Below are 26,850 nucleotides of genomic sequence, written 5' to 3'. Positions count from 1 at the left end.
TAAACAAAACCAATAAACTCACGTAACATTTTTTGAGAAGCACTTTCTAGTTTCCTAAATTGTCTAGTAAGTCAATGAAACTATTAAGCAACTGATATTTAGCAAACAGTTGTACTACAAAAACTTGGACGTAACATTTGTAGGAGTGAGACACAAAACAAAAAGACATTCACGATAATTGGAGACAGTACAAATGCAACAAAAATCATTAGAAAAAGGCGACATAAAATTAATTAAAATACGTAAGTAAAGCTCCCTGCATTTACACAATAAAACGACTGCTTATTGCAAAGATCATAGACACTTTTATAGATAGAACCCGAGAAAAGCAAATTGAAACCATAATACAGATTCAATTTTGTCTCATGTAGAAAAACAATGAGATCTGCCAATAAGGAGGCCAGAAAACTAGAAGGCAAATAGATTAACAAGCACGGTCAAAAATCAAAAAAGAAGAGCTATTTTCTGGAAAAAGGTCTTAAAGGAGGTATACTTATTACACAGCCAACTAAAATCATAAACATAGTGCATTTTGTGTTATTCAGAACACCAAAGGTACTTGAAGTTAATGAGCAAGACAACACCAAGAATAACAAGCCAGTAAAACCAAAACAAATCACCACTAGCTTCTTCAATTTAACGTCAAAGTCGTTTAAACTGTTAAGAATAGAAAACTTTAACAAGAAATGATTACGCCTAACTAGAGCGCCAATGGGACTTATCATTGAAAATACTAAGTAACCGGACAACAAAAGTAACCACAAATAAGGGAAAAAACAAAGATGAACTACAAAAACGTGCAGAACAAAGATCACGGATATTTTATTAAAACAAGCGGTGTCTAAGTCACGAGAACAACTAACTGATCATAAATAGATTCAAATAACCCACGTGTCCATTATTAGACCATGCATGACCTTTTGAGACCATTTGCTAAGAAAAATCAGGAGACCAAATAGCAAAAATAAAATCCAGATCCTGCTCGTGAAAAAAAAATCACTTTCAAAAACGGAAAATCTATTCAAAACAATATTTGAATAGTTTGAATCAACATGAAAAACAGTTTGAAAAAATTTTACACACTTAACTTCTTGCTGCTTCTCTTCCTTTGAAACTCCAGTGTGACTAAAATCACTACTCAAATTTGACTTCTCATTGATAACAAAAAGTCGAAAGAAAGTGTGAACAGATCGATCATAAAAAGAGCGCGCGCCAATACAATTCAAATTCTTTGAATTCTAAAAACAAAGGATCAATAATACCTCCGCTCAACTATCGCAGCTATCGATTAACAAAATTAAGTCATACCTACTACGTTGTCCACAATTACCATTCAAGTAAAGCATGTTTCTAAAACAAGGTTTTATTGTCTGTGATTGCTGAGATTAGTTGCCCGATTTAAAAATAAAATCGTAATAGCTCGGTAACGTGAATTCTCGCATTCTTTTCCGACCCAAACCAACCTTTTGATATCCTCGCAGTAAACAAGGGAGACTGCCAGCAGTAGCACTTAATTTTTTATCATAAAAGTAGAAAAACTAACGCGCCTTTGCAAAGCTTTTAATATTATTCGCAAAAAAACTAATCAACTATATCTATTAAAAAATCAAAAAATTCGCATGAATTTTTGCGAAAAACTTAAAATATATTTGTCTTGATTAAACTTCAAGGAACGAAAGCTCTGATCGCACTTTAAGGCAATTTATAACTAGAACCCTTGAGGGGAATTCTCAATCATTCTTTGGAAGCATTAAAACAATAGGTAAATAAAAAAATGCGTGTGTCTTCCACGTGGCTAAACTAAGATCATACTTTCCTCAAAAAACAATTTGACAGAAATTCGAAACAAGAATTTGTTCAGAAAATTTAAATTTATAGCAAATCTCTAAAAACTGTCTTTTGGGCCAATATTGGCAAAAGACTTTTGCCAATTCAGGCTCAAATGAAGTATAAGTTTGGTCATAATAAAGAGGACTTTTGGCAATCCTGCCGGAAAATGAGGAAATGTCAGATAATGTCAACGTTTTTGTTGCAAAACTTATCAAAGCTTAGCGAAAAAATCAACTTTTGAGATTGAACAACTCTGACAAGTTGATGAAGTGACTAAATTTGGACTTCAATATTATGACCGAAAATGTTTAAATCTGCTTTTGTCCACAACTTCTTTGAAGTCCCTGAAAACGCGAAACTAAAAAACCGTCCGATTAAATTACTTTGCACTCATGATAGTACTTACAGCTTCCTGCGGTAAATATATCGAATGGTAAAAATTGATTGAAAAAAATAGACCATTAAGCGCAAGTGGGTTGGAAACAGCAATGAAGATTGATGTTTTCAAGTGTACTTTGAATAAATAGTCAGTCAAACAACTGGGTAGTCACCTCAGAATACACTGTTTCATTCAGAATTGCAAACTATATCATTATTCAAATTCAAAGTCAGATAAAACATGCTGTTTAATATAGCATTATATTCACAACGTATAAATATGATATTCTATATCCAGTTTAAAAAAAATTGAAGAAAATACCAAAAACTAAGACATCAATTTGTTTTAAAAACACGAAGATCATTTTTCTTTAAATCTTTGCCATTCTGGTGATAGTGATCAGATCATTTTGTTTACCATCTTTGCCATTCTTGTGATTGGTGACTAGAAATAATCTAGTTTACCTGACTGTGCGAAGGCATGGTAAAGAAAATCTACAGATTTCATATGATCGGATGATTTGAGTTTACTAGCGCCATGTCATAGGCTTTAAAGGATTTCGACCAGACTGATAACGAATTTCGTCAAGACTGAAATTTGGCAGCTAAGAGTTGATACGATCATTGTCAAAAAAAGATTTTATGGATCAGGACACCTCCGCATTGTGCTGGCATCTTTCTGAATCGACCATCATTGAAAACTAACTTTTAAATCATTTTGCATCTTTGGGACCCGTTATAAAACCACTTCCTTTATTTTCATCGAAGTTACATTCTGGGTTAGAAGTGTAAAGGCAGAAGAACAAAGAGTTGACGCCGTAGAAGATTGTCAAAACAGTTTGTATCCAAACTTTTCAATCAACTAACAGCCCCATCGTCCCGGATCTTTGTAGAAAGCAATTCACGCAGCGGTTTGCTTGAGGCATCTTTCTCCCATTGACAATGAAACACAACCTAAGAGCTATAACACATTCGGATAAACGGTTTCAGTCTAGTCACACCACGATTAAATAGACAATTCAGCCCCCTATTCATGTTCTCTGAATACCAATGAGAAGATGCCAGTTTCTTTATCCCCGAAAATAGTATCTCACAGGAACAAACCACTAACAGCTCAAGAAGGAGCACCTTGTCCGACTCAACTGGTTTAAAACAGCAAACGAGTGAAATGACAATTAGTGATTACATATCTCGTTTCCTGACTCCAGCTAGTACCGTACTTTTTATCCAGATAAAAAGAATCTTAAAAAGTCTAAACCTTATAGCATGACTCAGTCAAGTCTAAAGTGAGATACTTTCAATGGGGTTCAAACTACGGTGAACGGGTGTGCTCCAAGTCAATTGGGGCATATTCGCATTTCACTCTAATTTGTCTACAGTGAAAAAAATACCAAAGGATCTATCTGCCCGAATAAACGAGCTCTTTCAATCTGCAACATTGGGAACTGATTCACTAGGAGGCTCAAGAAACAATCCAAACGATTTACATTTACAAACTATTTGCAGTAGAAATATTCCAACCCTGCGCACAAGACCCGTGGAATTTCGTTAGCGATGGTCTGAAGTTAAGCGAACCATAGAGGATTAATCTCAAACCCTGACTGTGTTGAAGACGGGAAGAAATTTTCTGCAATAAGCAAATTACTTTTGCTTGCCTCAAATAGAGGTGGTAAAAAGAATTAGCAGCAACACGAAAATTCTATGATAAATAGATTTTAGCAACGGAGAGCGGTTGACTATGCTGCAATTTGGTACGAAGCGGCTTGATAAAGCAAGCGAAATGTAGAAGCAACAACGCAATGGAGGCACTTGCATCCCGAGCTATAACACTGTCTCCAAGAAAAATTCGGCAGTGTGGCAAGAATTTTGTCTTCGGAGGGAACAGCACCCGAAAACAGAAAACCATCATTGAACTCGATAAACTGTATCCAAAGAAATCTTTGATCCTATAGTAGACTATATCTCCGAAGCTTATCAATTTTATTACGCAAAACTGCTTTTACAACTTCAGTCGTTTTCCAATTTACAGCCGCTGGGCCGTCAAAAACCAAAGAGCATCTTCGCGCAATCAATTTCTGGTCAATCCAAGCGAACAACGACTTCTTTAACCAAATTAGTGAACCTGGCCAGCCTCCAAGCTTTGTGGTTCGAACTTTTTGTAGTGCCTCAGTAACACCATTAAAGACCTAAAAATCTGCTGTGGGCGAAGGTATTCGGCGTCTTGTTGCCAAGTGCATCGCAAAAGAAGCAGCTTCCAAGGCCATAGAATTGTTTGGAGCACAGCAGCTGGGAGTTGGTATTAAGGGAGGATTCCCAAGCATAGTGCGCAAAATTTTGAAAAAAAAACTAAAAAAACAAGTGGGGGCATACTCCAAATTCAATTCAGAAAAAAGTCAGTGAAGCGTAAAATATCCTCAGCTCATCAAAAAATTTTCATTTTCTCATTTGCCTCCTTTTGTTACTGCCAGCATACCGATTTGTTCTTCAATACCTTAAAAGTTGACAGTCAGTCTGGAGTGCAACCAGGTCATCATCCATTGGTCCACTTGTTTTCTCTTGCAATCACGCCACTTATTACTGAAACTACCAAACCTATGGCAACGCTGCTGGTACCTTGATGACGCAATTCTTGCAGGACCTGAAGAGGATCTGGGTAAAGCGTTGGAAATTCTATCAGTATCAGGACAAGTATGCGGTTTCTAACATGCGGGTTCTATCATGCGGGATAAGTGCGAGCATGATAGTTTGATCAGGAGGAACGGGCTTAAATGGAATTAGGTGCTTACTAAAACGCGTTAAAAATAGAGGAATTTCTGGACAACTTAGCCTATGTGAACTATCCACAAAAAGCTATGGGTATCCATCGCCTTGGTGCCCTCAAAATGGTCTACTCTTTACGATGCAATTCTCCCTCAGACATATAAAAAATCCTGAAAACATTCAATTCAGTTCAGCGCGCATTTTTTGAAGGCATTTGGGGAGTTTTATAATCAGGCGCTTCATCTGATCAACCATGCCTCCAATAAACAAAGCCGGTCTTGGAATAAGATCAGCTGATCAAGTTCAGGCTGCATATGTTGGTCTTTTCTCAAATCCTCTGTTCTGGTAGATAAACTAACAAGCCAGAACCCAATTGAAAACAACTCAATCGTGAAGAGAAATGAACAATTAGGCGAAACTTCGAAAATGCATTCCTCAAAAAAATTGATATTATGACAACTTGTTAGGAAAACAAAACTCCACTAGGGAAAAGGCTGGGTTTTAAATGTTGAAAGTATAATGTTAATTGTTTAAAGTATGGAAAGATATACGTACCTCATCCACGTGCTGATTTACATCTTGGTTATTTATGAAACGAGTGAATGCAACAAGGAGCTAACACGTGCTATTTATACTAGATTTGTCCCCAACTTTTCATATTGTTATGTGTGATATGATGACCCTTGATCTTTTAGAGAAGTAAATTATCAGAGTAAATAGCTAGTTAAGATCGGATGTCATAAGAAGTCAAGGAAGTTATAAACTAAAAGTGATCACCATGAATGTAAAAGTGTGGTAATTTGGGGTAATAAATATGGACTGAATTTCGTGTTGATCGCCACAGTTGTCAACCATTATTTCTAATTTAACTATTTGATTACAAGATTTGTCTCTGCGTTCCCATTAACCGACAGGTTATGGGCCCAGACCTTTCTAGTTTCTAAGATAAGTAGAACTATCTTAGACTATCCAGACTTTTCTAAGTTAAGTAATCAACCCCCATCGTAAATAGAAAAACGTTGTTGCTGCGCCTCTTTGCTACATAAGAGGATCGCTGAAATCACTGGGGGAGGAAAACAGAGACGACAAGGAGAGACAAGCCTTGTAGTCAAGAAGTGGCCAAGTGAGACCAGAAGAAGCAAGAGTAAGAAGCTTGTGTAACTGGTTGGGGGACTTCAGTTGTGGAGTTGAAAGCTTGTGTGACTGGTTGGGGGACTTCAATTGTGGAGTTGGAAGCTTTTGTAAGTGGTTGGGGGACTTCACTTGTGAAGTGAGCAGTTTGTGAAGCTGGTTGGGGGACTTCATCTGTTGAGTCGAGAGCTTGTGTACCTGGTCGGGGGACTTCAATCGTGGAGTGCTAAGTGTGTGTAGCTAAGCAGTGGATTCTGCTTGTGAAGTCAAGAGTGAGTGGAGCTGTTGTGGGGGATCAAAAAGGAGCGCGGAGGTTCAATTGTATAACAGAGCTGTCGGGGGAACCAGGATTGCATAGTATAGCTAAGAACAGCTCAGCTTAAACAACTGTTTCATTTTCAATTGTGTGTGCTGTGCTTCTGTAAGATACAAGTTTGGTCGAAAGACACAAAAGTTGGTCGTAAAACATTTCTTAAATAGGATTAGGATTAGGGTTCGAGTACATTATCCTCGGAGGGTGTTCGTATCCTCATCGTGCTTAATCGCGGCAGAAAAAACCCTGGCTCAATGTCAATGTCCTGCTTTCGATTTTGTCAAGGATACTACAGAACTCGAACAGAACACCAACTTCTAGATTAATTTAGTCGACCAAACTCTTTTTGCTTAGTGTTTTTTTTTCTACCAAGTGCTACCATATTACAACAAAAGCTAACCTGGTGCTAAAAAGCATTTTTTGGATACACAAACATAACGACTCACCGCTTCGTCGCCCTATAACACAGCCACCAACAGGCAACAGATTCAAACACGCGTAGAAAGGAAAGCAGTTTTGATCTAAGTCCGAACAAGATTTTTTTCACAGCCCGACCCTTTTTACAAACGAATATTACAAAAGGGGAGGGAAGAATTAGAAGAGAAAAAGAAGACATTGTGGTACGAGTTAGTTCAGGCTTTAGACAAAACATCAGTTCTTTTTCTTAGACCACATAAGGGTGATGGTACTAGAGCTTGGGATGTACTGTGTAAACGCTTCAAAAGTTTTGAGAGACCCCAGCTACACAAATTGATAGCGCAATTAACTAGCCTTAGGAAGACTTCAAGTGAGAGTATAGTAGATTATCTCACCAGAGCAGATGATATGCATTACAACTTAACACTAGTGAATGAAGGAATTAGTAAAAAAATGTTTGTCTCAATAATAATTCTCAAAGGGCTCCCGAAGGAATATGAAAATTTCGCAACACTCGTGAAATACAGCAAAGACGAGAAAACTCTAGAGGAAATAAAACGAGACCTGATAAACTTCGATAATGAAAATGTAAAAACCAAAACAGAGAGCGTATTCTTTAATAAGGAACGGAAATGTTTCAACTGCGAGAAAATGGGACATATCGCAAAAGAATGTAGGTTTAAGAAAACGATTCTTGAACAAACCAAAGCTTCTCAAATGAAATGTTTTAAGTGTGGTGAGCACGGACATATAGCTAAATTTTGTAGAAAACAACAGAAACATGAGAAAAAATTTGTAAGTCAAAGCAGGCGAACCAACCAGAGGGGCACGCAAAATTTAGTTGAGGAGCAGAATTTAGAAGAAGAAGAAGAAGAAGAAGAAGAGATCTTTTCCTTCTTTCAAACGTCGGAAAACAACCTTGCAAATGAGCTAGTTTTAGACTCAGGTGCTACCAGTCATGTGATTAAAGATGAAAGTTTATTCATAGATATAGACAAGGAGTATTCTGGTACCATCACTAATGCAAACAGCAGTAAAAGTTCAATTAGTGGGAAAGGAACAGTTGAAATTAGGGTTTTGGATTCCAATGGTTTAGCGCGAAAAATAAGATTAAATAATGCGTTGCTTGTTCCCAACAACACAAGGAATCTGATATCAGTGTCAAAACTTAGAGCAACAGGCAATGAGGTCGTCTTTAGTGGGACTTTAGAAATACGAACTAAGAACGGAACAGTTTTCCCTTTCGAGGAAAGAGATAGTTAATCTGGCACAACATTGATTACGGCGAGCAGTTCAACTTAGCAAATGGAGATCCCCTTAGTTTGTGGCATAAGCGTTTGGGTCATAACAATGTTGAGGACATATACAAATTAAAAGATCACGCAGTGGGGCTAAAAGTAAACGAGCATGATTTAGCAAACTGATAAATATGTCAGCTAAATAAATCAAAGAAACTTCCAGTACCAAGAGACTCAGGAACAAGAGCAAGTGAAGTCTTAGAAATTGTTCATACCGACATATTAGGGCCCATCCAACCGGAAGCGGTTGATGGTCATAGGTATGCAATAGGGTTCGTGGATAGTTTTAGCAGATATCAGAAACTATATTTTTTGAGGACAAGGGACGAGGCCTTTGAAAAAAATGAACAGTTCTTTGCAGACATAGGACAACCAGGAACCTTAGTTTGTGACGGTGCAGGGGAATATGTGTCAAATGACATAAAACAATTATGTTGACGAAAAAGCATTAGGGTTGAGTTCTCGGCACCGTATACACCACAAGAAAACGGAAAGGTTGAGAGGAATTGGGGGACAATCACCCCAATGGCTAGATGTCTTATTGAGCAGTCAGGTTTACAAAAAGAGTATTGGCCATATGCACTTAACATGGCAAGTGAGATTGAAAATTTTTGTTTCCATTCAGGTATTCAGAAGACACCTTTTGAGGCAATGTACAAGAAGAAACCTAACTTAGAATCAATCAAAGTGTTTGGTTGTTCAGCTTTCGTTCATGTTGAAAAAAAATTTCGTGGTAAGATTGATAGAACTTCTCAAAAAGGAATATTCTTAGGGTCTTCAGACAATAGTAAGACTTATCTGGTAGGTATTCCAAATGACAAAGGGGTCTTTAAGGTTAGAAAATCCCGCAATGTAACTTTCAACGAAAACGAAATGTTTATTGAAGTCAAAGAAAAGAAAGAGCAGATAGTCAACAAGCATCATTCAGATGGTGATAGAGATTTAAACCCGGTAGCTTTCCTTGGTGAAATTGTTAACAACGAATTGCTACCTAAGTCTATTGATGAAGCAATTAGGGATAAAAACTGGTACGAGGCAATGAAGTTGGAATAAAACTCATTAGTGGAAAATAAAGTTTGGGAGCTGGTAGAGAACAAAGGAAATAAACCCATTGGTAGCCGCTGGCACTTTGCTCTTAAGTTTGGTCCTAGTGGGGAGATAACAAGGTATAAGGCAAGATTCGTAGCAAAAGGATTTAGCGAAGTTCCAGGTCGGGATTACAACGAAACCTACTCACCAACAACACGCCTCTCAACAATTCGAGTACTGATAAGCTACGCAGTATATAAAAACACCGAGTTAAAACAAATGGATATCAAAACAGCATACTTGAACGCTGACATCGAAGAAGAAATCTTTATGCAACAGCCCGAAGGGTTTGAAAAGTTTGACAAGCAAGGAAATCCTTTAATTTGTAAGCTGAGGAAAAGTTTATATGGATTGAAACAGTCCGGTAGAAATTGGTACTTAACAATCAAAACTTTTCTCAACCAATTAGGTTTCACGCCGGCTATTCAAGATGAGTGTCTTTTCATAAAGAAAGGAGAAAATGGTATAGAGGGATTAGTGTGTCTTTGGGTAGATGATATGGTGATATTAGGATTGCAGGAAGACTTTTGTGAAAACTTTAAAAATAAAGTTAGTGAGCAATTTCAAATTAGCAGTTATGGAGATCTTAGCTGGTTCTCAAATATAAAAATTGAGCGAACACAAAACGATATTATGCTAAGCCAAGAAGCATATGTAGAAAAATTACAAGAGAAGTTTAACATGAGCGAATCAAAGACACTGGAAACACCATTAGATGTTAGCCTGAAACTATCAAAATTAGATTCACCAGAAATAGGCAGCAATGAGCATAGAGAAATGCAATCATGTGATTATAGGGGTATAGTGGGATGTTTGAAGTATTTGGCATTAACAAGTAGACCAGATATTGCGCACGCAGCCAATTTATTGAGTTCGTTTGTTGAAAATCCTGGAAGGCGCCATTGGAATGCGGCAAAAGGGTGTTTACGTTACCTAAAAGGTACAAAATCAGAGAAGATGGTTTTTAGAAAAAGTGAGAAACTGGATTTAACAGGATTTTCAGACTCAGATTGGGCAGGCAACATAGACAATAGAAAAAGTACATGTGGTTTTTGTTTTAAACTTAATAATAGTTCAGGTGCAATCAGTTGGGCTAGCAAGTTACAAAAGTGTGTATCTACTTCAACAGCTGAGGCTGAGCTTAACGCCGTAGTAGAGGCCAGTAAAGAAGCAGTACATTTAGTTAACCTATTACGTGAATTAGATTTAGAAATCCAGCAGCCAGTAAACGTCTTTGTAGACAACCAAGCTTGTATTGCTCTAAGTAAAAACTCGATGAATAACGGAAAGACAAAGCACTTTTCATTAAAAGTGCACTTCGTTCGGAATTTAGTCCAAAGTCGACTATTAGAGCTAAACTACTTACCTACCGATCGCATGCCGGCAGACACACTTACAAAAGCATTGGGGAGGACCAAAGTATCACTTTTTCGTGATGTCCTTCTCGGAACAAACACTTAACATGATAGGAGGAGTGTTGAAAGTATAATGTTAATTGTTTAAAGTATGGAAAGATATACGTACCTCATCCACGTGCTGATTTACATCTTGGTTATTTATGAAACGAGTGAATGCAACAAGGAGCTAACACGTGCTATTTATACTAGATTTGTCCCCAACTTTTCATATTGTTATGTGTGATATGATGACCCTTGATCTTTTAGAGAAGTAAATTATCAGAGTAGATAGCTAGTTAAGATCGGATGTCATAAGAAGTCAAGGAAGTTATAAATTAAAGGTGATCACCATGAATGTAAAAGTGCGGTAATTTGGGGTAAAAAATATGAACTGAATTTCGTGTTAATCGCCACAGTTGTCAACCATTATTTCTAATTTATCTATTTGATTACAAGATTTGTCTCTGCGTTCCCATTAACCGACATTAAACAGTATAAAATGTCCATTCTTTAAATCTGGGACCCTGGAAGTAATGGGAGATCATGCCGGGTCATGTCGGAGTGATATGATCGCACGTCATGATCGTATACGAGAAAGAATTATATTAGCTTGCTTGGTAGCCCATTTGTCCATCTGTGAGCAGATGAGTTTAATACGGAACAACTCTAGACCAGGCTACAAATTCTTACCTGTATTGAATGCAGGTCAGCCAGCAGTATTGGATGTTACCGTAACATCCCCTAGCAACCAAGCCTAATCGCAATGGAGGCGGACAAGAGTGGTTTTGCACTGTTAGCTGCTGAGGACAAAGTACGAACAGTACGCCCAGAAACGTAGCGAAGTTGGAATTAAAATCATCCCTTTGGCTTTGGAGTCCCTTGTTGGGTTTTCAAACAGTTCGTAAGACCCTCAAACGTATCGCCACTCCGGCCAACAAGTTCGCACCCTGTGGGGTTATCTGTAGCTTTTAGCCAGGTTATCGCTATCAGTCTCTGTTATAGCAATCCGCAGGTCCGCAATCACGATTATTGCGAGACGGGAGAATATTGGCATATTAAAAGCAGGCCAATCTTTGAATCCTTGTCTCAACCGTTAAGAGATGAGTCTTTGTCGAAATCTTGGTGACCCAAAGATGGTGGACAATCAAAGAGGGTCGAACTCAAAATTTCACGTGTCAATGGATCGATCGTAAATCAGTGGCAAGAAAAATTTGGGAGCGGTAACAAGAGAAACACCAAGATTTTTCCAGAAATGAGGCGAGAGTGATTCCAATGATGATTCCAACAGAACTGATATTAATAAAAATGATCGCTCGTGGACGAATATTCTACCAATTTTAAATTTTGGGAACTGAAAAATAAATTCTGAGAAAAATATTTTATTGACGTTTTCCATCTCTTGACAAATCAACACGTTTTAAGAAAGCTTGCGCAACCATTTCGTGGGAACTATTTCAAAAAGAAAAAACAAACTTCCCAAACAGCAACTGCGAGTTGAAATTTCTTTCATGCAACAAGTTCTGCATACAAGCCATTAACCTTACTTTTGCTTAAGAATTTTCTATACAGTTTTCAAAAACGCTCCAATGAAATTAATTTACGCTCAAAAGGTTTTCTCAAGACACAAAGTACAAATTTCTACGGTAAATATATCGATCAGTAAAAGTCATCAATGAAGACTAATGTTTTCAAGTGTACTTTGAAGAAATTGTCACAATTGGATAGTCACTTCCAAGTATACTGCTTCAATCAGAATCGCAGACTATGTCACTTCAAAATCAAATTCAGGAAAAACGTATTATTCAAAGAGATCTAATAATAACAAGGTATACATGATATGATCTATAACAAGTCCAAAAATTGAAGAACCCACAACTAAAATATTTGTTTCAAAACTCTTTTTCTTGAGAAGATCATTTTTATAGGTCTACATTTTTCTGGTGGTTGGAGACATAAACCGAAAAACGGCGGAAAAATTGCCTTCGAATAACATGCGGGGTGTTAATTTCTCTTTATGGGTGCAAAAATATCAGACGAAGGTAGGGTTCGAACCCCGAACTCCAGAGTCCGATTACTTTATCTCGATAGTGGTATTAACCACCCGGCTATCAGGTCCTTGTAATCGCATCTCTAAGAATCGTTATTGTTTGAACAATAAACTTTATTTCGGAAAGAGCAATTGAAATCACTCAAAAATCAGAAATGCGTGAAGAAGTCAAAGACTATTCGAGAAGAAAAGCTCAAAAACGGTCAAGAGAAAAATCTGCATAAAAACATAGCCAGTAGAATAGCAGGTGGGGCGTGGGAGTAGGTGGATAGATGGTGTCTGTAGTTCGAATAGGGAGAGGAAACTGTTATGGGAAGAAAACTTCACCTTCAAATGACCTTTTCACGTTGAGCATTACAGGCAGTTCCTAATTGTTCCGAATTGTAATCAGTCGGCTTTTTTTAAATTAAACTAGTCAATCTTTTTCATATTAAATGAAAAACAGAGCATTTCAAATCAGAGCTCAGTAGTGATAGGTTCAATTGCCTTCCTAAGCAGCTCCAAAGAAAAGCATCTAGTTTTTTGACTTGGAAGCTTATGGTCGTTTTTGACTTTTAAAAATATTTGACTTTTAAAAATGGTTTTTAAATTTTGCCTTATTTTTTCTTAAATTTGTCAACTTGTTGCTTAGTGTCAGCAAAGAAAAAATGCTTCTTCGTTCTACTTATTTAAGTAATAATCTCTATAGCGGTTTTCCAACTTAATTATGGTTTTCTGGCTTTGATACCACTAGATTTCACATTTTTTTATTTTTAGATAATTGCCAAATTTTCACGTTTACTAGTTTTGTCACATAATCACGTAATTGACAGTTCATATATCACATCATTGGCGTTACATAATACGGCAAAAACGATAAAATTAAAATCCTTAACGAAAAAGATTATGGTTTGAACTGCTTCGACACTACTTTCTCGAAGAACTTAATTGAATTTTTAAAATTTTGTCTTTAACTGTCGTTTTTACTTTGTCTTTCTGGTCAATTGAAATTTTCTGTACAATGACCGGGTTTCATTGGCTTTTAATGGAAGAAAATATGAGCCAATGTTCTGATATTGGTAGATAGCTGATGGATTTCATGACTTGGAAAACAATTGTTTTCCAAAAAAAGAACACTTTTCAAATTCGCAATTTCTTTCCATTTATTGTCTTTTTGTTACATAGCCTCGTTAATTACAGGTCAAATATGACATCATTGGTGTCAAGGGAAGCTGTCAAAAGGGATTGGTGTCATAAAATCTAATGTTTTTAAAGGATTCGTTATTACTTAACTGGCTTCGACACGGGTTTTTCACAAAAAAAGTCAAGTTGTTTTTGATTTTTGTCATATTTGACGTCCTTTTTGTAACCTATTCTGGATAAATGCAAGTTTCAAGGGCTTTCTTTGGAAGAATAAAGAAGAATAAACGAACATCTTTAATTTTTTCTTTTGTAATTAATATGGCTTTTATGACTTTGGATTTTTTTTCGATAAGTAACTTAATTTTGCCTTTTTTCTTTTGTCTACTTGTTACCTAGTTTCAATAATGAGACGTCTCATAAAACATTATCGGTGTTCAAGGAAGGTACAATCGAACATATTTTGAGGGCCAAAGTATGCTTTACGGCTTCGAAAGCGTTTTCTGGCAAGTTTTATTTGATTTTTTGTTGGTTGTCTCTGTTGTTCTTTTTGTAACCTCATAAAAAATTGATTACCGACAGTTCTTCATTCCCTTCAATAGAAGCATTGTTAATCGTAAACCTATGGTATATGTTAGTTGATTCCTATTGGTTCTCATTATTTTGAAAGTAATTGTTTTAAACATAGCCGGCAGATTGCCGGAATAGCTGCGAAAGAATAGACCTGCGTGCCATATAATAGAGATAGAAACAGATACAGATCTAAATAGGAAAAAAAATCGACGCCGCTCAAAAAACTAGGTAAAAAACATTCAGCGATAAATTAATAAAGCTTGTTAAAATTCATTTCGCAGAAGCCTCTTATTAGGGACCTTTACTACACAAATGAGTTCCTTTGACCTTAAACAAATTCAAATTAAATTTAATTTTTAAAGTGCTAAAGTCATTTTATTGAGTGAGGTAAGTCACATATGATCAAAATCTAATCACGCTAATAACTTAAAAATTTTGTTAAAGCGAGTGAGAAATGACGTCACGCGTGCAAATGCCGTTAGTGAGAGGAAGAAGTCAGTGAGAAAATTTGACTTTTTCTGCTTTGCTGTGTGAACAATGTAAAACGAAAAAAGAGCGTCAGACGACGAATCAAAAAAACACCAAGAGCACCGCAATATAGCTTCGCTCAGCTTACAGCTTCGCAGCTATAAAAACAATCAGCAAATTTTTGTCACTTTACTGTTTTTGTTCTTTATTGTCTAATTGTTACTAAGCCTTATTATGGACTGGTCCCTAATATCTTTTCTAGTGAATTACAGTCATTTTGTTTAGTTTCAGTTTTATCTGACGCTATTTTGACTTCGTTATTGTTTATAAGTTTTGTTTTTTAAAACGGAGAAAGTTTTTGATCTAATTAATGTTTGTTGTTGTTGTTCGATTTTGCTGTTCGTTTTCACTTGCTTTCTTAATATTGGCATATCTCGTCAATCGAATGCATCATTTTTTAAGCCACTGTGTTGTTTGCTTTGGAGGCCACCTTTCTGTTCAAACAACAATTTTTTTTGAGAAATACTTGAATTTTTGGGTTTCTCTATCTGTTCCTTATTTGGTAGACAATTATGCCAAAATTGTGGATGAGCGGGGTCAGAACCTTATGTGCGATCGCACATTACCGAGCCTTCTTGTTTCTAGTAGTACCTAAGCTACTGTTTTAAAATCTAATGTTCCCTAAACAAAGTCAACGTTCTAAAATAGAAGTAAATGTTCGAAAAAAATGTCAAAAGTTCGATTCTTCAAGTCATCAACAAACTTGGGTCAGCTAAAAAAACCTGTAGGATCTCAATACCCCTCTTCGAGTCGTAAAAAGAAACACATGTTTACAATAATTGCATCCCATTCGAGAGCAATGAAAAACATTCTAGTCTACCTGACTGCGCGAAAGCATTTATACAAGAAATTAGATGTGCAGGGGACTTGATTTCACAAGCGGCATTTCATAGGCGTTAAAGAATTTCGACAAGATTGAAGGCGACTTAATCTCTACGAATTCAAGGAGTTCGAATCGGATGGGTCAGAACTTGAATCCCCCAATTTCTCTTGGTGTTTAACTGGTATAAAAAAAGATCAATTAAAACGAGAGCATTGTCTCAAAATGGACTAACCTGAAAGAAATCAACTCCTAATCGGCAAATGGGAGTTTACCTCGTTCAATTATCAAACTAATACTCATAACCGAGAAATTAATGGCTGTTGATTAATTACAAGGATATGCAAAGCTTCAGAGGCTGCTGAAGCAGAAATAGAGGACAGAACGATTAATTCGAGCAGAATGCGCATCACAGAAACCATTGATTAAACAAGAATGGCGTGTTTACTCAGCACAGCAGCAGAACATGAACTAGAATCTACTTTTGAAACATCAAAAGGATCGGCCAAGACTTTGCTTAAACTCATCTCATCTGCATCTTGGTGATTCTCCACATTCAACTTAGTAGTCTTATTAATCTGCTTAAAACGGTTGAACAAAACTATATAGTTTCACTTTTCTCACACAATCATTCCAAACACAAACTTGTACAATTTCAGTTTGAGTCATTTCATAAGCAGAAGCTTCACAAGTAATAGTTTCTCGAAAAGGGGGCGACATGTATGTACCATATAAATAGAAGCACCAATGCGAACACAAATATCGATCAATTATTTCGGTTTCTGGTCAATAGCTGTCATTTAACAATTGATTTAATGACATAGGCATTCCCGTTTAGGAAATATATACAAATAGATCGAGAAGTAAGTGCAGACACCTACTGTCCCCCTTAACTGTCAGTCAGTCAGTTCGCCCACAATGGTGGTATTTGAAGAATGAACATCAAACAGTTAGTCCGCCCTGACCCTACTTATACTCTGATCAGTGTTGTTAGTTCCACTGCATCAAATTTATACATAAAAGAGCCTTGTATGAAGCGCAAAAAAATTAAATTTTTGCACTAAATCTCCCAATTTCCCCTGCAAGCAACTTCAGAAGCAAGCAATTTTTTTTGCGTTCTTTTCTGATATGTTTATATCATAACGATTTTGTTGAAACCTAAAAAGTAACCTCTCACAAAATTTCGTCCAAGAGCTCTCAGAACCAGGGCACCTACAAACCCGTTCTGGGTGTGTTTGTTTTCAAATTTAGGTTCTGGCATTCAAAAGTTTCTCAGATACTTTCAAGAAATCAAAATTACCAATACCAAATAGCACCACGAAATGCATGATTACTTTTAGTGTAAATTGGAACAAGAACCAATAGGTACATATTGATCCCATTTAAAACAGCATCAAAACTTATCGACCACATTGGTATTGCACTTTTCCTCGACAACACATAATTTCAATCGAAAAAATCAGCTCCAGAAGACGTTCTTTTTAAAACTAAATACTTTTATTGCTCATATCACTTTCGCACGTATACGCAGAGTAGTTTGACGCCATTATTTCTCGCCACCTTCTTTCCTTCTTCCGTTGACTCTCTCACAAAAGGCACCACAGGGTCATTTTCGATGTCTTCTTCCGGAATAGGGTCAAACAAGGGATGCTCATCAAGGCACTAAAAGTATACGATTTCCTGTCGCTGCCAAAACTGCAAAAAATTACAGCTGACAAAATTCATAAACATAAACAAATAGTGCGCATAAAACATGCCAAATTCTGATTACAATATAGCAACTTAGTCTTCTGCATTGACAGGACTTGAACGACACTGAACTGAAGCTTCTAAAAAATTTCAGTTAACACGACAGAAGCCTCTCACTTCAAGGAAAGATCTCGTTGAGCTTTTGTATAAGATCTTTTAAAATAATTTTAATATCTAAATAAACCAACGGCTCGGCTATTACAAGAAAGAATTCCCCACCATTCTTAAGGTTCAACTATTAAGTAATACATCTAGGGCACCCATTTGAGCTTCTAAGTTCACTCCTGCAAAAACTAATTCCTCGATGTTTATGCACGATCTTTTCTATTGATGGGTGGTCTATTTACATCCACCACGCTCACAAGCGATATGATCATATCAAAGTGTTTACATATTGCAAATTAAGTGCAACTATGGCTCGTATGATTTTCAAAATTGTGGGTATTTTTGAAACAGCTACTATACCTGCTTCATCCATTCATACAATTCGTGAACATCTGTAATTGTGTAAATACGGCCGCCACTTTTCAAAAGATATGCGTATTCTGAAAGAAGAGTAGGCGATACAATTCTCCACTTCCGCTTTTCCTTTTTAAAATGAGGGTCCGGAAACAAGAAAAACAACTTGGACAGTGAGGCTTTCGGAAAGAAATTGGTGAGGTGCTTCATTGCGTTGGCCCTAACTACGGACACATTTCTGTACTCGGACGGGTTCTCTTCTCTCAGTGAGACGATTCGCTCTCGTACATAGTCCGACACCTACAAAAGCAGTTATAGTAACTGTCTATATACTTCAGATAACAAGAAACTGGTAAACAGAAAAATTGGCCTTTGATTGGTTTTTTTATAAAACCTATACGTTTGTCAAAAAATATATCCATCGAAAACAAACTCACATGTTGAATGTAATTAGAATCTGTGAAATTAAGAGTTTACAAGACCCATAGTGCAGAAAAACAGCAAAAGACGCAGGCAGCTCAACCAATTTAATTTTGGTTAAAATCGAGCAAGAAGCAGCACGATGGAAATAAGCAGACTACCACAAATTGTGAAATAGATTAGGACAACGTAATTAAGTAGATTGGACGGCAGTGTTAGTTGAATAGATTATAACTGTTATAACGCCCGAAGATCGCATAAAAATGTTCGGATCTTTTCCATTTGTGCCCCCAGCTTAGTGGGTGCATATTATTTGCAACCCCCAGACGCACGTGCTATATTTTTTCATAATGTTTTACTGTGTAAAGACACGTGCTCTGTAACTGGGGGTGCATAACGTATTAGGGGGGGGGGGGGGACAAACGGAAAAGATTCAACTGCTCTACAACTTCTTGTTCCTAACACTCGGGCACATGCTCACTTGTGTCAGGCACTAAGTCCCTGGGTTCATTAATTTTCATGTTGCTTGTAGAAAGCAGGAACTATGGAGAAACTTTTCCCCTGAATATTCAAGCATAGAAAAAGTAAAAGTATCAATTGTTCATTTGATCTCATTGCCTATCTCTTGTTATGAAATGTTACCTCAAAAAATGATTCAGCCCAAGCAAAAAAAAGTAACAGCAAACATTTACCTCAAAATAATAACAATTTTAACATTGCATTGCAAATCATTTCACCCGATTCAATTTATGGTCTTCCCTGCATCAAAATTTCATGAACATACGTGGTAAGCATTGAAAATTCAAAAGAAAAGTTGCGATTGCAGCCAATGCGGACATCAGTGGACAATTTCTAAATCAGAGAGCCGCTTATTCAACTTGCTGTAAACTCTATACAAAAATTTAATGTCAAAGATGAATATTTAAGGCACAGCAGACTATTAGAAAGAGTTTCCAAATTAAGCTCAAATGCACAATTCTAAACCTATCAATGTTTCTGAAAATTTGACATCGAACAAAAAGAGCACCCCAAAAATTATCAAGTTAAAATTGATCTTTACACAAAAATATGACAGCAGACCGATGCAAAATGGCTCAAAATGCCACAAATAAAATTATTCAAAATCGTCTTACCAGATTCTTGTCAAAACATAACCGACTAACCTCGAGCAATTTGCTCTCACGACCAGCGAGTGGTTGGCTTCGGTTGTAGCCTGCTGAGGTTTAAGGATGCTAGCATTAGGGCAGGCATGGTGTTAGTTTTTCGACTTTTCGTTTTGTGGAAACGCTCGAGAGACAAGCTTGAAATTACACAAAACTTTATTAATGTCAGCAGATTGGAACATGCGACTGATTTAAAAGGATATGAAATAGATAATGATCAAGTTATCTAATAGTTCTTATCTCGTGTTATGTTTTTTGTTTACTTTGGTGAGTCATTGGTTTTTTCCATAATTTCTTCATCCTCCGTTGCTGCATCCCAGCATTCCCAACATGAACATTGTGCATTTGTGAGTCCACAATGGACTTCAATAAACATTGAATGATCAGTTCGGTATAATGATCCCCAACCGGCTGCCAGAATGTCTACAAATGCCTCAATGGTGTCCTTGAATGGGGAGTCAGTGCTCTCGAGACTTTCAATTTTTGCAATTAGTCGCTTCTGGTACTCGGTTAATGTATTGATTTCGGTTCTGCGAGCTGGACTAGATCTCTCAATTTCCCACACCAAGTCCATTTGCTGGCTTCGCTTTGGTATGTCTTCAACTAAAGAATCAGTGTTTCGTATGAACTCTTCGAAGATGTCTCCTCGTCTTGAAATCTCCGATACGTTGAATCGCAAGAACTGTTGATTAAATGTCTGAAAGGCGCTTTGGGGCACAAACACTCGTGCTCTGATTTCGTTGAGTACTTTGCTTTCATGTCGAATAAAGGACTTGATAGTTTTCTCCATGTGTTTAGGATTATCGTTTGAATGGACAATGATGTGCTGGTGCTCCGTGGAGATGTCATCACACCATCTGAAGGATGCACTTGGTTCAATTTTGTTAGGCTCATGGTTGACGACTGCAAACTGCCAATCGGTGAATTGGTCAATCCAATGAGCTAGGCCTTTCGGTTGTCGCTGAGCGGTCAAGGTTAACTGGGCATGTTCTGTTTTACGTCTCTTGACCGATAGGGACTCAACAGTTTGCTGAGCAGGAAGTAGAATTTGGGCACTGTATATAATGAATCGAAAGCTACTCGGTGGGTTGCTCAACATTTTTGTTGTGTTGCTATTGTAAGAAAAAGGCCTGTTTTATAGGCGGGTTTTATTTGCTTTTGATAAAAAAATTATCGAAAGAAAGATAATGGGAAAATTCCAAGACCTGCTCCGTCTCAGTGGAATTTTCTCAGTTTTAGTTGGAATCTGGTGGAAACTATGGGGCTTCGAAAAGTCGACCTGATTCAGTTGGGATTGCGAGCGAGGTTAACCAACTGAACCAAGTTGACTTTATTTTATGACCATATTTTCAGTTGAAATACTCACTTTATAATGTGTTAACAACCGTAACAGTTACGAATTATATTGCGTTTGAACCTTACAGCAGTTAGTTCTGGTAGTGCAGTGGTTTAGGCATTAATATAGAGTTGTTGAAGTGTAATTTTGACTTAGGTTCGAGACTGGATGGGAGGGATCCTAAAACTGTGCGGTAGACCCCCCCTTTTTTCACTACTTTCAGAATTTCACTGAAGAATTTCACAAACGATCAGTCACAAACAGCAAAGAAAGCTTCAATTAAATTCATTAAAATTAATGATCTCATGAGAATAAAAATGGCACAAAAACTAATTGGACGACAAAATCTATCAGAGTAAACGCAACTTGTGTCAACATTGCATAATGAAAGAGTAACTTAAAAACAACTTCCTTGGCTGAATATTAGGTCGCGAGCCTTCGTCACTCTGCATCAAAACACATTTTCCGATTTCACCAATAAAATAGTCCCGAAACCTCGATCGATCCTCAAATAAGGAGACAATTCAAAACTCAACATCGCGTGGAAGTCAAGTGAGCAAAAGAGAAGAGACTAAATAGTTTAGATTTTGGGTGGGCATGGGTCAGCAATTAAGAAACCTTGATCCTCAAATAGGGAGACAATTAAAAACAACCACGTGGAATTCTTTCCTCTCCCAAAAATGAACAAAACAGTACATAGATTACACAGTTCGACTCTTGAGTGGACAGGGATTAGCAATTAAGAGTAGCAATTAATTTTTTGGGGAAAATGAAACAATGAATCTACTGCTAATTGAGTTCAAACAATTAATTAATTGAAATTGACAAGTTTAAAAAAGCAATGTTTTTTAATAAACAAAGGAAAATCACTACTTTTGGCCCAATGCTCAAAATTTTCAGTAGCCGAAATCTCCAGGGCAACGCTTGCTGTTTTCCCTTACATTACTAGTTCCCATGCTGCTTAACTTTTTGAACCAAAAATGCTGGCTGAAGTCCCCGAACAAATGTCATTTTAAGGAAGAGGTTTTCGTCCCTTTTATTTTCAAATTTTGCTATTTAATTAATTTTCAATCAATTAATTAAACATAGCTGGCAGATTGCCAGAAAAAAGCCGCGATAGCTACGTACAGTTTCAAAAAGGCCAAAAAAACATTTATTGTCTTCATCAAGGGCTGCTATGTTAAATTTTTATTAGGAATCTGTATAACTTATTACTGCTTCTATTAGCTAATCTTAAATAACCTTCGATTAGAGTAATATACACTCAGTTGACCTTATCTATTTGAATTAAAGTATGGAAAAGTCAATATCAGAGTAAGGGTATCATTTTGCGAGTGAGGTAAGTCAATTGTGACAAAATACAAAATAATGAGAATGAACAAATAACTCGCTCCACTAAGAGTGAATAATGACGTCACGCACGCAATTCAGTGTAAATAACAAATATCTTGACGAAATAAAAAAACCAAGAGAAGGACAATAATAGCCTCAGCTATCGCTTCGCGGCTATTTATAACAGAACTTAGACCAATCAATTAAATGTTTCAGACATATCCAAATAATATCGAACGAATTGCTCTCAAACGATCCGCAAGCTCTCGGCTTCCGTAGTAGCCAGCTGGGGTTTAGGAAAGTTATGGGGTCAGCTCAGTGGGGTGAAGCGATGGGGGGTTGGGTAGGGTTGGGAGGGTTGAGAGGAGGAACGGGGACGGCGAATTGTCCGGGGGGAGGAGTGGTGAGTGGGGGGACTGAAGGTGAGTCAAACTTTTAAGATAAAGAACAAACAGCCGCATAGTACTTCACAAAATAGAATTGTCTCCTCAAAACAGTTTTGGAATCGCATAATTAGAGACTAGAAGGCGTAAAGCTCTGAGAGCTGTTCATTCACTTAATGCCCTCCGGGATTTACCTGTTTATCCCGTTTTTGAGGAAGAAAAGTCGAAAAGGTCAGACAAAAAGCGGTCCAGCGAAAAGACGCATAAAAGTGACCACAGGACAAATATAATTGCACAAAATTTGTTTGAGATCAATTAGAGAGAGAGAGAGAAAGACTTTATTTTCTTTCGAGAACCATTATTATTTTAGCATATACTCTTGATAAGTTTGCATGAGTTACAGACACAGCAAATAAAGAATGTACATGTAATTTCTGGATCGAATGTTTTTCGCATGAGGTAGCTCTTCAGAGCTTTCTTGTTGTAGCTGTCAAAGTCATCGATGAATTTGTTTCTGAACTAATAGTTGGCAATTAAAACTGAACGACCGAAGAATGAGATGCTAGCGTGCTTATGGTGGTTCTTTAATTGCAGGACATTTGTGGATGATCCGCGCAAACACTGGGAAGGCTCCTGAAATACTACATACTGTGAGTGATCATAGTTGTACTTATCTAACATCAGTTGCGATAGAAAAGAGAAAGTAATATATTCGAGTTGATAGCAGAGTGGCACAAAATTGTTGTCTTTAAGTTGCTTCAGGTAAGATGATTTTCGTCCAAATATCCATAAGAAGCAGGAGCGCTGGAAATTCTCTAATTTTTTAAGCATGGATACATCGGGATACCACGCAGGAAACCCATATAAAAGTACGGAGAGGACAAGGCTCCGGTAAAGGTGGAGCTTGACATGAGACGGAGTATTGAAAGGTATTTTCGCTTTCAGACTGAAGAAACATTGTCGAGCTTTACAGAGTTTAGAAGTAACGTGGAAACCCCATTTCAGATCATTACTGATGTATACACCCAGATCCTTGTGTGAAGAGACGTTTTCCATTTAGATGAGCCATGACTTCGACTTCTTCTGTGAGCAGCAACTGAAGAGGAAACTCATTGAATACATGTGGAGCTATTTGGAAAGAAACTGGAATGAGCAGAATCCTTGCACATGGACATTCATTTGTATCTGTGAAAACTGTCGTGCACATCCTAGAACCTAACAGCGGAAATAACATTCCAGTGGCATATCCACGAAGTCATAATAATAATAATAATAATAATAATAAAGTGCAAACATTTAGTCTTACATGAATTTGCAATCATTCCATTGCAGATATTCCAAGAATAAAGGCGCCAAAGATCGTCATGGAAATTCAGGTTGGTGAAGAGCATTTTAAGGTCATCTGCGAACAACTAAACCATGGAATCAAGGAAAATGCTTGGTAAATCGTTCACGAAAACGAAAAATAAAAAGGGACCCAGTACGGAGCCCTGTGGTACACCGCTAAGACATGGAAGAAGTTTCGACTTCGACTTATTGACTTGTGTAAATTGATACATGTTGCAAAGGTACGACTCCAAAAGTGCAAAAATTACCATTAAGCTTAAAACGGCGAAGTTTTTCAACCAAGATAGTGTGTGGGACCTTATCAAAGGCCTTCTCATAGTCAAAATAAATGGCAAACTAGTGTTGAGATTTACAGCTAAAAACTTTTTCGAGGTAATCCAAAAGTTGCAGGACTGCTCCTTTGTTAATTAATTACAGTTAACTGAATATGCAATAGTTAATTGTCAATCACATTGGGTGTTGTTTAAAAGTGGTTTTTCAAACTGTTTTTCGTCTGGAAATGAAATCAACTCATTAAGAGTCAAACGAGGGGTACAAAAAAGGAGGGGGTTCCAAATTACAAAATTGCCCTTCACACCAAAAGACAGTTCGGTAGCGTAATGGGGAGTCAGGGAGTTCATGTCCACGTCCGCGAAGAAGTGCTATTCACACCAAGAATTTGTCTCCAATGTTTTGTCTCCGCAGCAATTTCGTTGACTCGTATAATTAGAAACTATTAACGCTGTTAGAGAAACATTGGTACTGCGAAATCTCCCATAAAAAGATAGAAAGGACTAAAAAGCTGCCCAACAGAAATAAAAATTATTGCTAAAATTTTGATTGAAAGCAATCCATTGTACTATTCAAATAAATATATTAGGTGAGGAGCGAATAGCTCCGAGTTTACCTTCACGCGTAATTCAAATCCCAGTGAATAATTATCAGGATATAATTTGGCCAAGCTTATGAGAAGACCTCCATACCCACATCCTACGTCAACAAAGTCCACTTTTGGGGTGCAATCTGTTAATGCGAATATTCTATTCCAATCTGCTTCAGAGGGAAACAAGGGATATTCGTATGTGTGATCACTTAAAGGATTTGCATGAGCTCTCTGTCGAAAATATTTTTTCTGAGGGTGAGGCATTCCAACTGAAAGAATTAAAAATGATTGAACATAACCAACTAACAATGGGCAATTTGCTCTCACAAATATCTGTCGAGGGGTTGACTTAGTAGGTAGAGGTGTGAAAAACTACAGAACTGAGATGTGAAGAATTGGATAGAGATAGCAAAACTTTTGAAGAGTTCAAATCCCAGTAGAGTTCAAATACCAGTGGTGACGAGGTTCCTGAGATTCCGAGGTCAGCTATGAAGAGCCTTTTGAGACTAGCCGTAACGAATGTTCACTTTAAGTGTAATAAAATGTGGTACACTCAACCGGACGGTTTAGCAATGGTTGCTTCGCTGGCTGTAATTTTGGCAAATTTGTGGTTGAAATCTTTTGAAAAATCCTTGCAGAGACAAATGAGGGAAGGGAGAACAAAACTCCTGAGAACCAAATTACAGCCAGCGAAGGAAACGGTTCAATGAATATGCCACGAAGGTAATATGCATTGATTGTAACCGACGCGTTACTTTCTGAGGGAAAGGGGTTGAGTGCGAATCATGCAAAAACTGGCTTCATGCAAAACGCCAAGGTATCACTGACACGGAGTATCAGAACATGCAGGAAATCGTATGGATCTGTTCCTATTGTGCGGAAAAATGTACGAAAGATGACAAACAGAAATTGAAATTATTCAAGAGGTATGTGGATGACAGTGTGCACTGTCAAGGGGAACCCCCTAGATTACCTTGAGTATGCAAACTTTCTTCACAAAAACTTACAATTCACCAAACTGTAGTGGAGACCTGGCATTCCTAGATCTAAACATAAACGTAAACGAAGATAGGAAAATTAGTAGTCATCAGTATCAAAAATCGACCGATACCGTCATAATAACTTACCGTAGCTGTGCACAGGGGTCTTTCCCATTATAGCCCCCCCCCCCGCTTAGTGCTCAGATAACATATAGCCCCATACCAATCATGGTATTTATACCATAATGGGGGGCTATAATTTCATGGGGGGGCGGGCTTTAATGGGAAAGACCCGTGCACAGTTACAACATAAGAAAATGAAATGTGGTTCAAGAATTTTAATGCAACCAGTGGCTGGCAATCATTTGATGTACCTCTTAGAAAAAATCAAGAGATCTGGACGGAAAATCATTATCCAACTGAGTGGTCATCCGTTATTGTTAATCAGACATTGGATAAAACAGTCACGAAGGAAAAAGTTACAGCAAAACCCTTAAATATGAACATCTTAAACAAGTTAAAAGTCTAAACAAAAAGGAGCTTAACCCGAGGTTTTGGATTCAATACAGAAGAAGAATCACTCAAAAATTTGCAAGTAGACTCAAAAAAATTGTGAAAATCAAATCATTATCACAACGAGAAGGCTAAGTACTTGCATGCTCAACCAGAAATTATCTTTCGAAAAGAATTTGAAATCCCATGTGGTATATAAAGCAAAAATTAATGGATGCAGTTCCAACTATAAAGGCCAAACCAGCCGACATGTTACCACAAGAATTTATGAGAATCAAAAGAAGGTTTCTCCTGTGGGACAATAACTAGTTGAAAGTTGTGGTACAGCGCATAATATTGAATGGGAGATTCTATATGCATGTCATGGGGCTGAAAGTCTAATGACAAAAGAAGCGATTTACATGAAAAAGCTAAAACCGCAATTAAATACGCGCAATGAGTAGCAGAGGGCTGGAATTTGACTTTTGAAATTCAGAAATTATTCTGGTACATGTTAATTCAAAATTTTGTCAACCCGAACAAGTAAAACACAAAAACAGATAGGAATGAAAGTAAAATTCCGTTTTCAGGAAAAGAAACCATTTTTGCCGGGATTTTCATAAATTC

General features: G+C 37.2%; 3 protein-coding genes across 4 annotated transcripts in view; all 3 read right to left on the bottom strand.

Annotated features, from left to right (window-relative positions):
* LOC142339372 (peripheral plasma membrane protein CASK-like) overlaps positions 1 to 16,139 on the bottom strand; it is a 178,691-nt gene extending 162,552 nt beyond the window's left edge. The window contains exon 1 of the mRNA XM_075389378.1: positions 15,936 to 16,139. The gene's annotated coding sequence lies outside the window, so the exon portion shown is untranslated. The remainder of the gene's footprint in view (positions 1 to 15,935) is intronic.
* LOC142339991 (serine/arginine-rich splicing factor 7-like) overlaps positions 1 to 26,850 on the bottom strand; it is a 447,863-nt gene that overhangs the window by 326,296 nt on the left and 94,717 nt on the right. The window lies entirely within an intron of this gene.
* LOC142339373 (tRNA (guanine-N(7)-)-methyltransferase-like) lies at positions 16,292 to 25,039 on the bottom strand. The gene is made up of 3 exons (XM_075389382.1): positions 24,776 to 25,039; positions 17,915 to 18,208; positions 16,292 to 17,362 (listed from the first exon to the last, which is right to left on the bottom strand). Exons 1-3 carry the CDS (start codon positions 25,013 to 25,015, stop codon positions 17,210 to 17,212), a joined length of 687 nt encoding a protein of 228 aa, XP_075245497.1. The 5' UTR covers positions 25,016 to 25,039; the 3' UTR covers positions 16,292 to 17,209.

Source organism: Convolutriloba macropyga, chromosome 5 (assembly GCF_964194025.1).
Source record: "Convolutriloba macropyga chromosome 5, txConMacr16.3, whole genome shotgun sequence".
In the NCBI taxonomy this organism is placed as follows: domain Eukaryota; kingdom Metazoa; phylum Xenacoelomorpha; order Acoela; family Convolutidae; genus Convolutriloba; species Convolutriloba macropyga.
The sequence above is the reverse complement of the archived record's forward strand: the minus strand, read 5'-3'. Positions and strand labels throughout refer to the sequence as shown.